Source organism: Episyrphus balteatus, chromosome 3, assembly GCF_945859705.1.
Source record: "Episyrphus balteatus chromosome 3, idEpiBalt1.1, whole genome shotgun sequence".
In the NCBI taxonomy this organism is placed as follows: domain Eukaryota; kingdom Metazoa; phylum Arthropoda; class Insecta; order Diptera; family Syrphidae; genus Episyrphus; species Episyrphus balteatus.
This window is the reverse complement of record NC_079136.1, coordinates 52122101-52135417: the sequence shown is the minus strand read 5'-3', so window position 1 is coordinate 52135417 and position 13317 is coordinate 52122101. Positions and strand designations below refer to the sequence as shown.

Here is a 13317-nt window from a genome sequence, read left to right as displayed (position 1 = left end):
CAAGACAAAATTTGTCCCAAGAAAAAATTTGTGTGAGAAATAAAATTTTTCCCGATCTGCGTACTAGGCTTAAATAGGTTTAAAAAACTCAAGCGGTAAAAATATTTTAAAACGACATAAATGCGATCTCAGCTTAATAACATTACCATTCTGTTCTTACCTTAAATGTTTCAAATGAAATTTGGAACAAAATCGAACTGAAACAAGAATAAAATGAAATAAGAACAACGACAGGGCAGCCAACCACAAAAAGAAAACAACACAAAAAAAAAGAAAGCAAAAACTCAAGACAAGAAGACGGCATTTTCACAACTCGTCATTAAAAACTCATTTTTCAATTTGTTGGCGTAAATTTACGTGAAAATATAAATAATCTTTATAAAATAAATAAAAAAGCCAACTAAACATCAACTATGGGACGTCGTAAATCAAAAAGAAAGCCACCACCAAAACGAAAGAATATCGAACCACTTGATTTGCAATTCAATTGTCCATTTTGTAATCATGAAAAATCTTGTGAAGTTAAAATGTAAATAATAAAGAATGAATTACATTTTACAATTATATGAATAACTTAAACGTTCTTCCAATTTTAGGGATAAAAGTCGAAATACAGCAAGAATAACTTGTAGAGTATGCATGGAAGATTACCAGACGAGCATCAATTTCCTTTCGGAGCCAATCGATGTCTACAATGATTGGGTTGATGCCTGCGAGACTGCTAACTAAATTCTTTTCCTTTTTCTAAGTTTATTTTTATTTCTTAATTTTTCTTGACGAAAACAATTAAAAACTAAGTACAATTAACAATATCAGTTAAGAAAAACATAAATTTTTTTGTGTTTTTTTTTTTTGTTTATTTCATGTGCATTACAAATTCACTTTGGTGTGGAAAAAATATATTACATTAATCTATAAATAAATTATATCAACAAGAAACAAATTTTAATGAAATTTGGCTAAGAAGTTTCCTCCTTCATCGTGTTTAATGTAGGAAATGAAAACGTTGTACAGTGCTGTCATTACATTGACGAACATCACTCGGTATTTAGGATCCAGATATTGGAAATTGACATATTGTGCGGCCGGCCATACACACCAGTCAGTCTGAAAGGAGAAGAATAAATTTTTTTTGATTATATTGGTAAAAACTGTATCCATGGAAAGGATTTAAATCAGCCCTATTGTCAGTTTCAGTATTCCACCCGGAATACATTTTTCATTTTTTCCCTATTGTGAGTACCGAGCGAAAAGTTGATCACGTTCGGACATCTCCCTGAATTTTCAACTTTTTTTCAGCTAATATGCAAGGTATTCGACAGCTATTATCTCACTTAGATTTTGGTGCTGAACAAGAAACTAGTTGAGCGAAAATATAAATTCCCTTCGAGTAAAACTCTTGATCTCTTTTAAAATTCTAAGCGAACAAACATATTTCGGATTAAAAACGTGAAATTCACGATAGGGCTGAATATATCAATTTACATCTTATCTAATCTGGGCTGGATTTATCTAACGGTATAGAAACACTGCAGCGGAGTTCATTTGCTGATAAAACACAAAACATTAAAACAACACGGAAAGTAGTAGTAACTAAAGCAAATTATTAGGGAACCCGGCCGAACAGCTCTGATTTTGACGTTTTTTTTTTTTTCAAACGTAGGTAATTAAAAATACTTTAAAGTCTATAGATTAAAAATTGCCGGTATTGCCGTATTTTTTTTTTAAATTAAAATTAAATTTTTTTTTAACAAAACCATTTTTTTTTGTTTAAATTTCATAAAACAAATGATAGCAAAAGATTCTCTAGGTATTTTAAGGAAAATATATAAAAGGCAGTAAGGGACAATCTTCCATCGTTTAAGCGATAAATGCAATTTTCTAACATTCTGACCTCAAGCCTGGTACGCTGCTCGCGCTAAATTTTAGCTGAGATAAAATTCCCATACAAGTTATCGATAACTTGTATGGGATCCATTTTATCTCGGCTAAAAATTTTCGATAATTTGTATGGGAGCTAAAATTTAGCGCGAGCAGCGTACCAGGCTTCAAACACAAAAAAAATATTTTGAAAACAACGGCAACACCTACAATATTTTAAAATACATTTTTAAAAAGCCAGAAGCTCATTCTTATCTCTTAAATTTAAATCCACTAAATTTAATCAAGACTTTTTGAAAAAATGGTCCTCAAACTTAGAATTAAAAAAAAAAATGTTATTAGAAAAATTTAAAATGACCTTTTTCCAAACTTATTCTAATAAAATATGAATTTATTTAAAAAAAAATTTTGGCCATAAATATTATCAGTTGAATTTCGAAGCAAAAAAGGTAAAATATATCACACTTTTGAATAAAAAAATGAAAAATTACTTCAATTTCAATGGTTCTTTTTATTAAAACTGAATTTTTGCATTGAAATAAATAATTTTCTCAAAGACTGTGGTAAATAGGAACTTTAAATTTTTGCTATTTAACTTTCAACAGTAAGGGTTATGAAATGAATAAAAAATAATTTTATGTTTAGATGTTGAACTTTAAAAAAAAAAAAAATAAGTTACATTTTTTTTCTAAACTTTTATTAAAAAAAGTTCTTCGAAAATGAAATACTTTTTAATTTTTTTCATAAACCGTAATTGATATTGACATTTCCTTTTATAATTTGAAATCATAATAAATGCGGCCAAAAAATTTAAAAATAAATGCATTTTATATTACGACCAAGTTTAAAAAACGACATGTTAAAATTTTTTCAATAATTTTTTTTTTTCAAAAATCTGAGTTCAATTACCATTCTTTCAAAAGCCGTTCATTCAATTAACTTAATTTTAATTTTACATATATGACTAAGCTTCTAGCTTTTAAAAAATGTATAGTTGAATATTGTAGGTGTTGCCGTTGTGTTCAAATATTTTTTTTTGTGTTTGAAGTCAATTAATAAAAAAATTGCATCTATCGCTTGAACTATGGAAGATTGTCCCTCACTCCCATATATTTTTTTTCCTTGAATTTCCTAGACAATCTTTTGGCATCAATTAATTTATGAAATTTAAGAAAAATTTTTGAAAAAAATTTGTTTTTGTTCACAAAAATCTTCAATTAAATTTAAAAAATCAAAACGGCAACACCGGCAATTTTTAATCTATAGACTTTAAAGTATTTTTAATTACCGACTTTTGAAAAAAAAGATCAATAAAATCTAAGCTGTTCGGCCGAGTTCCCTAATGTTGCCAATTTTTGAGCTTTATTTACTCCACTAAAGACAGAAGAGAAAGATTAACAGAGGGGGAAATTGAAATTTGTCTCTTCGGGTAAGCTGGAGATTTAGAAAAACTGCTAAGTCGACCCTTGGGCTTGAATCTACGATGCCGGCTCTGCAGTCAACGACCTATTCCTCTGGGCAATGGCCACCTGCTGGACTTATATGAATGAATAAGAACTTAAAGGTTGGAAAAACAGTTCAACATTGCTTATATCCACTTTGCGGCCTCTTGAACTTTACTTATCCGCTCACAGTCCTGTTTCCCTTCATGGATATACATAATAGGCACTAGTGACAGAATTCATTGCCGCTGCTTCTAGTTTGAAGGCGAAAATGATAAGCTTCGTTAGCTAGCGTACCATCACATCATGAGTATTCACTTATAATAACAATAAGCAAATGAAATAAGCCAAAAACAGCAAAGTGCCGAAATAAATACAACACGGAATTACCCGGTGTCTTTAACGACTGTGAATCGGAAACAAGGAAAAGCTGCACTTTTTGAACGAGTTGCGATTCGAAAAGGCGATACTGGAGGAAATTGCTTTGATCTCTGTGCTAAGACCCTTAATGGGAGTGTCGTTAACCTACGTTGTTTGTTTTGATGATAGACGACTTTTGTCGATAGTCGATTATCGGAAATTAATTTTGGTATTGTGAAGCTCTATTGTGATCGATATTTTTTTGTTTTATCGTTCGATCTTTTTCTATCGACTGAATTCAAGATCATAATAAAAAATATCTTTATCGAAAAAGATACCCAATACTAAAACAGATATTTATCGATTCGATCGACATTTATAGCATCGGAAGTTGAACGATACTATAAAAAAATTGGGATTTAGTGAATGCATTGTGAGATGGATAAAATCTTATTTGTTTGACAGATCCTACTCTATATTGTTTAATGTTTGTGGATCAAATAAATTCAAGATCAATTCTGGAATTCCACAGGGTAGTCTTTTCATTTTATTTATAAACGACTTACCAAATGTTTTAAAATACTCCAAGTGTCTAATTTATGCTGATGATGTGACAATCTTAAAACTATTTCGAATTCTCGTGATTGTGAAGAACTTCAATGCGACCTAAATTCGTTTTTTGTCTGGTACACACGTAACTGTTTGTTTCTTAACGTCGATAAATGTAAAACAAGAAAGTTGTCTTTTACTTCGTTTAATTATATGTTTAACGATACATTAATATCTTTCGAAAATGATATATGTGTTCTCCTTCAAGTCATGATATAAATCACCGGATATTGACCCAATAGAGTTGCTGTGGGAGGAGCCGGATAGAAAGGTCCGGGATCAATGCCCTTCATACAAAATCGCATTATGGAATACATTACAGGAATGCTGGAATAGTATACCCCAACAAACAATGAAGAAAACTTTTGCTACATTGCCAAGAATTGTAAACAAAGTAATATAATGGTAGGGAGGCCTTTTCGACAAAAGTCGGTTTAGGTCTTTTTTTATAACTATTTTGCTTATTTTCGTTCTAATATGTTTTTTTCGGTTCTTGTATTTTGCTCTCTTTCTAAAAAAGAGTGAACGAGAATTCAAAATCGATGCTCGATCAATGAAAAATTCCTTTACACAGTGTGTTTTCCTTCGTTCGAAATACCTAAAGTAATCCCTTCAATCGTATACACTGATTGCAATAGAATATGCTAGATCTTTATGGGCTACATCCAAATCTTCGTATAGTTATTAATTTATCTTCTTTTTAAAAATTTCCCCCTTGCAGAGAATGCGAATATTTGTTGAAGAAATTATCTTTCGAGAGAATTCAATCTTAACCCTTCTTTTCTACTTATAGTTAATAGTTTGCACTACAAAACATTACCACAAAAAGTATTCACGTTTCACGTGAAAGTCTTGAAAGCGTTTGAGTTGCGGTTAAAATTAAATTTAAACGAAAAAAATTTCTTGAGAATTTCTATACCAAACAGATACAACGCTTTGTCATCAAAAGAAAGGGGATTTTCAAAGGCTGTTTGAAGTAATTAGTAATTTTTCAATTGAATCATCCCATTCACGTGAATCGAATAACAGAAGAGAGTTGTATATCCTATGTGGGATTTGGCTATTGAAAGTATCTTGGCCAAAAAACTATGAATAGACGCTTAAGGGCCTTTTCTGTCATTAAACCTGGTTCAATCAAATTGTCGTGAGATTTTAGATTACTTTGTAAAACAAAAAACGGCTTTACTCACGATATAAATATACGGGAACTTGCTTATAACTTCATCGTTTGTCTCACGCAAAGTCTTGTTCTCCAGATAACAGGCGGGATAGAAGAAAAGTAAAATACAAACTGGCGACATGACAAACTGTAAACAAAAATTAACGAATTACAGTCGCACATCTTATGCAAAAATCTTGTTACTTACTTGGTCTATAAGAATTTTCTTAATAGAATTTTTTGTATTGACAGCTGGCATAATTTTGTCCATCCATCCATAGGAATAATGATGCAATGGACCTTGTAACGAACCAACAACAAACATTCGCCCTATACAAAACGAATAAATGGACTTTAGTCAAATGAATCACTCTACAAAAACTTGTACTTACACATTCGATGTAAATCATATCGCTCCTTGAGCAGACCTTTTCTAAATTCCAATTCTTGAGCGACAACATCGCCAACAACCATTAACACTCCCGAACTAATAACATTCGTAGCTAGAAGGTATTTGCCAAAGAGTTTATTCCAGACTTGTTGGATTTTCCCAGGCGGTGTTGGTTTCTGTGGAACGGGCGGTAGATTTCTTGTCCCTCGATGGTGTAAGATTGTTGTTGATTGTTTTGTTGTTGATTTATAGATAAGAAGGGAATAAGAAGGAACTCTTTTTCCAGATTCAAAAAAGATGCTGCGGGTAATTTGTGCAAACATGATGCAATAGTTGTATTAAGTTGTCAGTTGTAATTGGGAGAATGTTTAGAATATATTGCACTTTGGATGGGTTTTTTTTTTCTATTTTGTTAGTAGGTGTTTACATCGCGTGAGATATAAAATGTTATCATTAATCTATTAAAAAAGAGCATACGAGTTAAACATTGTACAAATTTCGTTTTTATTCTGCAAATCAGCACCAACTTGGAAAAGTTGACAGGTGTAGGTCACGATAAAACGTCAGGTGGTGTGTGATAACAAAAATTTCCAATAGACGTGTTCATATATCCGCAATAGATTGAAGAAAACGAGTTTAAAAAGCATTTTGATTTCGATTTGGTTCTGAGCGTAAATGCTGGTACGCTGATCGAGATAAATTTTAGCAAATTAATTGGCAAATTAGGGCAGTTCAAATTTTAAATGGAATTTTTGTGTCTATACAATTTGACATTCGAAATGAGATGATTTGCAAATTTGTATGGGATAAATTTTACCTCGGCTAAATTTTTTCAATAATTTGTATGGGATCTATTATAGCCTGTTTTCACTAGAGCACTAGAGGCCAAATGAGATGATTTCGCAAATTATCTCATTTCAAATGTCAAACTATCATGCCTATTACAGAAGACGCAGTGACTCAGTCCCCGGGAATCTACTCGATCCGCAACCGAATCAAATTTCAGTGTGTGAACTCCCCGGGATGAACTGTATTATCGATCCACGAAAACACACTAAACTGCTTACCGACATTATGTCATTGTTGACACTTACATAGCCAAATGTCATTCTATCACTTCCGCACCGGCGGCTTCGGTAATAAGAAATCTTGTGAAAGTGACTCTCACTCCCGCCGCAGTGCATCTGCGTCTTCGGTAATAGGCATGTATATATTTCCCAAACAATATAGTTTCCCATAAGAAAAAAAAAACAAAAAAAAGACCTCGAAAAATATTTATTTTTAGAATTAATTTTATATTAACAGGTATTAATATTATGATTGTAAAACGTTAATTATATGTTCGTGTTTCTATCTAAATCAAGTTTAAAATATATTAAAAAATATAATTATTCCTATGTACCTACTTTGTATTCAAAAAGTGTTTCCATATCGCAAGAAAACAACAACAAATACTATAAAGTATTTGTTGTTGTTTTCTTGCGATCTGGCTTACACTTTACAAATTACACAGGAATAATTATATTTTTTGATATATTTTAATAGCCTGTTTTCGCTAGACCCCAAAATGAGATAATTTGAATTTGAAATCTGAACTGACCTCATTTGCGAAATTATCTCATTTTGGGCTGTAGTGATAACAGGTTATAAACCTCTGATTTAGATATAAAAACATATAAATATATATGTGCCCTTAATTACACCGGCACACTATTTAAATAGTCACCATATAAGAACTATTAAAATAGTTATATGTGACTATTTAAATAGTATATATATATATATGAAAAACTTTAAAGCCAAAAACGACTATTTTGAATAGTTATCGCGATTTTAAATAATAAAATAGTTATTTTTTCTCTGATCGAGGAGGTAATTAGATGCTAAAATCGTTAAAAATTAGCAAATTTCTCTTTTTAACTTACGGCCATATTATTCACTAGTTTAAAAAATACATCTGGATGTAAAATTGTCAAATGTCAAAAATAAATCCAAGTCCAAAATAGTTATCCCGATTTTAACTCTAAAAATAGTTAAAAAATAGTAAAAAATTACTATTTTTTTATCTGAGATAGTGAATATTATGGATTTGGATTTATTTTTGACATTTCAATTTGCTTACATCCAGATGTATTTTTTAACTAGTGAATAATATGACCGTAACTATTTAAAAAATCATTATTCACATAGTCATAGACAAAATAGTTATATGTACGTGACTATTCAAATAGTCAAAAATTACTATTTTGAATAGTTATCACGGTTTTAACTATTAAAATAGTTATTTTTTCTCTGAGTGAGGAGAAAATAAGATGCTTAAATCGTTTAAAATTAGAAAATTCTTCCTTTTTGCTTAGTATCTTTACTCAAATAGGTTTAACATTTTAGAAAACGTTTAAAATCTTTGGCCAAGTTCTTAAATGCCCAGATAACAATAACTTGAAAGCAACCGGTAACTTCAAAAATGCACTTTTTACGCTAAGAAAGCCTTGAAGAGATCAAACTGACTTAATTATGAGGAAGATTCGAATAATTTATGTAGATAATCATAATTCTTCACGTCAAGAATGAATTTTTTTGTCTTTCGTCTCATCATAAAATTATATTTTTCTAAAGCATCATTTCTCGGGAGCGGTACGATTGATCGCAAACTTAAATCTCTTATAACAAAATCTCGCATTTTTCCAAAAATCGCGCAAAGCAAAATTTCGCATTTTGAACATCTCACATAACAAAATCTTGCATTTTCAAAATCCTGCAAACTAAAATCTAGTTCATTAAATTCTTGCTATATGAGAACCTCGCATCAAATAAGGTATCTTAAATTTAATTTTTGCGTTTTTGACAGTAAAATGTGTAAGCAGCATATTAAATGAACGGGGAAGGTCGAATACGACAATTTAACATGCATTTAGTCCTTTTGACTCCAATGCGAGATTATAAATCTCGAGATTTTAGTTTGCGAGATTTTAATGTTGCGAGCTTTCGATAAACGAGATTTTGTAACTCCGAGATTTCGATATAAAAGATTTCATAATGCGGTCAATCGTACCCAACCTTCATTTCTCGGATAAACGGCAAGTAGAAAAGGTCTGGGGTCGAACTACGGCATACGTTCGTTAACGTATGGTTGCTATGTGTCCCTATCTTTTTCTACTGATTAAATAGAGAGAACAATAGTCAAAACATTAACTTATGATGGAAATCGTGTGCGGTGATTCGACCCCTGATTGATGAAAAAGGAAAAAAAAACTGAGGATAACCATCTTTTATTTAGGTGTTTCAGATTTAAAACAGTTTGAAACACCTTCTTATGAGGACCGATCCATGAATCGCATACTTTGTGTCCATCGTTTATGCGTGAGTTCTCTTAAGGTGTGTATTTTATCGAGTTGCCAGTTCAACCTGTCGACGAAAAAGACTGCCCGATGAGAAATATTATTACTTCATCTATTAACCCAACAAACAATATCCCTTCTATACAGCTTTACAGGAGCTACATTAACACCTGTAAAGCTTTATAGAAGCAAATTTGTTAGTCGGGAAGCTATTACTACGAAAGTGATCCTACAGCTGTTGAGAAGCTCTCGTTCCTTGTCATATTTTGTATTACGATTGCAAAGCAAAGCCGTTCGTTGGTACCTATATGACTTGCTACAATTGATGGTGGCTATTTAACGAACACTCTTGTATCTTTACAAGGCGGCCATTTCAGAGTAACGGAGAGGGCATATTGACGTTTTTCCAGTTTATCTCGTTAAAGAAGCAATCTTTTTTTACCGACTTCCAAAAAGGAGGAGGTATTCAATTCGTAGGTATTTTTTTTTCGTGTTTGTTACCTCATAACTTTGAACTGAGTGAACCAATTTTGATAATTCTTTTTGTATAAGAAAGCTGGTGGCTACAATTTGCCATTTCAATTTCAATCAGTTCTGGCTATAGGAACTTTTAGAAAAACCATAAAACCCAGTTTTGATCCATGGAAGTCGGTTTTGTTTTTTTGATAAAAATGATTATCTTGAAAATTGGTGCGAATTAAGGACTCATGATAAAGTTGATGTTCTAGAAGTTTCACGAAAAATTAATTTAACGTAGCTAAATTATTCCCTGAACAAGACGGTAACGGAGAAGACGCGGACTCGTCTTCTCCGTTACCGTCTTTGTTTGTGAATAATTTAGCTACTTTTTATTAGTTTTTCGTGAAACTTCTAACACATCAGCTTTATCATGAGTCCTTAAGACTTACCAAGTTTCAAAAAAAAAAATTGCTTCTTCAACGAGAAAAACTGAACAGGTGTCAAAATGACCTAAAAGTTAAAATGGAATGGCCCAAGGCGAGCGTAATCTGAAAATAATTCTTTAAATTTAGTTTAATCGTTTATTAGTTAAATATAAAACACGCAATTTTAGATGTGGTTTTATATTAACATTTATCACTTTTCTAATTTAAAAGTTTTACATAGACAATTTTCTTCAACAAAGCTTCTGGCTGGCAGCTTTCTATTCCTCACTATCTGGTGGAATACCGAGTTCAGCATTGGTCCACGCCGATGGGTCAGGATATTCAAATTCACCCTAGAAATTGAACAGAATCATATAATTCTAATTAGAAAAAAAAAAATTGTGTACTCACAGTAATGTGTTCGTGTTCAGTGAAGATGTGATACAAAATCCACCACCACATAAAACCAGCTACGGCTTCAGCACCAAATCGGGTTGCAAATGATGCCGGAGGTGGTCCTTCTCGGTAGTTGGCACTAAAGGATATAGAATAGGATTGATTGAACAATTTAAGACTTCAAAGACATTATTTATTATTTTTTTTTAAGACAAAAATAATAGTGAAATTATGTAATTCCAGTTAACCTCAATGGATTTTTTGTTTTGATTTTGATGCACTTATCCCATGCATAATGGGATGCTATTTACTTACGCATGGCTTAGACGAATGCTTTGGTGATTTGTAGATTTAACTGGCTGTCGGGCAATTAAACGGGAAACTGCTCGTCCGAGAATAACTCCACGGGAAGATAACATTTTGCCTGCGGATCCGACTCAATTTTATGGACAAACAGCAGATTTTAGACTTTTTTTTTTACACTGACAGATAGAAATGTCAAAAATGACAGCATATATATATTTTTTTTTTGTTTCATTTGTTGGTAATTGTTGTTTGTGTTGGTGATTTTTTTTTGTGGCCATCTGTGGGCAAATAGAAAAAAGTAGAGTTGATGACAGTTAAGCTCAGTTCACATCGTTTTGATTTTAGTAGAGGAGGAAATTCTGCTTTTTTCACTTTTTCAGCCAATGTAGTTATAGCTTCAGATCAAAGAAAAATTTGACTACGAACTAAAGGCAAGGCGAAATATCACGCGCACTAACATGGTTGAGCTAAAATAAATTGACTCAAATGAAGGGGTCAGAGGTGATTTCCAAAACCGAACCCTATTTTCAAAGTTCAATTCACCGAAAAACTTATTTTCCAAAAAAAAAAGTTTTTTTATTTTAATTATAAACATTATTTTTTCCAAGATTCAATTTTTAACTTTTTTGGTACGCTGCTCGCGCTAAATTTTAGCCGAGATAAAATTCCCAAACAAGTTATCGATAATTTGTATGGGATCCATTTTAGCTCAGATAAAATTTTTCGATAATTTGTGTGGGAGCTAAAGTTTAGCGCGAGCTGCGTACCAGGCTTATATTAAAACTATATACAAAAGCTGTTCTTTAGCAAAATTATTTAAAATTAATTAATTAATTAAAAAAATTTAAATTTTCAATATTTCTTTTTTAAGTTTTAATTTTAATTGAACTGAATTTCTTGTCATAGATAAATTATGCGCGTGAATCAAAGTTTAATTTCTGTAATTTTGTTTTTAAATTAAAAGCTGTACGTAATTTTGTGCAAAATATATTTTTTTTTGACCTAAGCTACTCTGTCATATTGCATAAATGGCTTAAATAAGCATCAAGTTTTTAGTAATTTTTTTGCATTTCCGTAGTGTTGCCGAGTAGGTACCTATACTCGTCCGTATTTTAGTAGCGACACCCCACCAAAAGTTTTTGCTGTGTTATGCTGACTTTTCACGAGTCGATTTAAGCCGCACGATATGTCGGTCGACTAGGCTTTTTCTATGAGGAATGTCAATTTAGTCGCCGGCGACTTACGTTCACACGAGTCGAAAAGCTTCGAGGCACGGCAAAAATCCACCCGTGAAAAGTCCCCATTATTTTCTTTTGAATAGGATTGCCATATTTGTTAGGCTTACATTTTTTATATTAGGTGTGTTTTTTTGTTTATCTATATAGATTTTGTGCAAAAAAACAACATCGGGATTTTTGAAATCCGTCCAAATGTTTGGCACCACTGTACATTAGGGTGTCCGTTATTTCCCAAAGTGATGTTTTCGGGGGTGACACCCCCTAGATCGAAAGTTTAGGGCCTAAATACGGGGAATTTAGCAAAAACAAATTTTTTGGAGGTCATTAACCCGTGCCTCTAAGGTCATACTTTCCCCATAAAAATTTGTATGGGAAATTTTTAACTCATACATAAAATTTTTTTTCTCTCGAGTTAAATCATCTATTTTTAAAATGTTTGTTGATTCTGGTTGGAAAATAGTTCCTTTAAAAGATTACATTCAAAAATCGTTAAAAATTTTTTTTATATTTTATTTCGGTTTTTGAAATTATTAGCTGTTTTCGTAGTTTTTGCTTTCAACTATCACATAATTTTAAATGCAGTTTTATTGGTTTTTAATTCTTTTCAAATTTTGCATTCAAAAATTTGTGTATAAATCAAAAATTTTAATTTTTTTAAATTTCTATTTGAAATTTTTGCCGTTTTTATATTATTAAATACTTTACCCTTTCTTGTTTGCAACTTTTTTGATGTCATTTTTGGTGAATAATTTTTAAACAAAATTCAATTAAAATATTGTAAACATATCTTTTGTAGTTCCAAAAAAATAAATTTAAACGTATAAAAACGGCAAAAATTTCAAAAAAAAAATTTAAAAAAATTAAAATTTTTGATTTATACACAAATTTTTGAATGCAATATTTGAAAAGAATTAAAAACCAATAAAACTGCATTTAAAATTATGTCATAGGTGAAAGCAAAAACTACGAAAACAGCTAACAATTTTAAAAACCGAAATAAAATATAAAAAAATTTTTTAACGGGAAATTTTGAATGTAATCTTTTAAAGGAACTATGTATTTTCCAACCAGAATCAACAAACATTTTAAAAATAGATGATTTAACTCGAGAGAAAAAAATTTTATGTATGATTTAAAAATTTCCCATACAAATTTGTATGGGGAAAGTATGACCTTAGAGGCACGGGTTAATGACCTCCAAAAAATTTGTTTTTGCTCAATTCCCCGTATTTAGGCCCTAAACTTTCAATCTGGGGGGGTCACCCCCGAAAACATCACTTTGGGAAATAACGGACACCCTACTGTACATACAC

General features: G+C 31.3%; 3 protein-coding genes across 3 annotated transcripts; 1 reads left to right on the top strand and 2 right to left on the bottom strand.

The window, feature by feature from the left end:
• Nucleotides 1-252: 252 nt before the first annotated feature.
• LOC129916090 (transcription elongation factor 1 homolog) lies at nt 253-832 on the top strand. The gene is made up of 2 exons (XM_055995871.1): nt 253-529; nt 597-832. Exons 1-2 carry the CDS (start codon nt 414-416, stop codon nt 727-729), a joined length of 249 nt encoding a protein of 82 aa, XP_055851846.1. The 5' UTR covers nt 253-413; the 3' UTR covers nt 730-832.
• Nucleotides 833-840: 8 nt separating this feature from the next.
• Nucleotides 841-6395, bottom strand: LOC129916089 (mpv17-like protein 2). Its single transcript, XM_055995870.1, has 4 exons — nt 5844-6395; nt 5660-5781; nt 5483-5599; nt 841-1107 (listed from the first exon to the last, which is right to left on the bottom strand). Exons 1-4 carry the CDS (start codon nt 6163-6165, stop codon nt 946-948), a joined length of 723 nt encoding a protein of 240 aa, XP_055851845.1. The 5' UTR covers nt 6166-6395; the 3' UTR covers nt 841-945.
• A 3851-nt stretch (nt 6396-10246) lies between these two features.
• LOC129914349 (NADH dehydrogenase [ubiquinone] 1 beta subcomplex subunit 2, mitochondrial-like) lies at nt 10247-10954 on the bottom strand. Its single transcript, XM_055993549.1, has 3 exons — nt 10776-10954; nt 10476-10599; nt 10247-10417 (listed from the first exon to the last, which is right to left on the bottom strand). Exons 1-3 carry the CDS (start codon nt 10877-10879, stop codon nt 10343-10345), a joined length of 303 nt encoding a protein of 100 aa, XP_055849524.1. The 5' UTR covers nt 10880-10954; the 3' UTR covers nt 10247-10342.
• Nucleotides 10955-13317: the final 2363 nt, after the last annotated feature.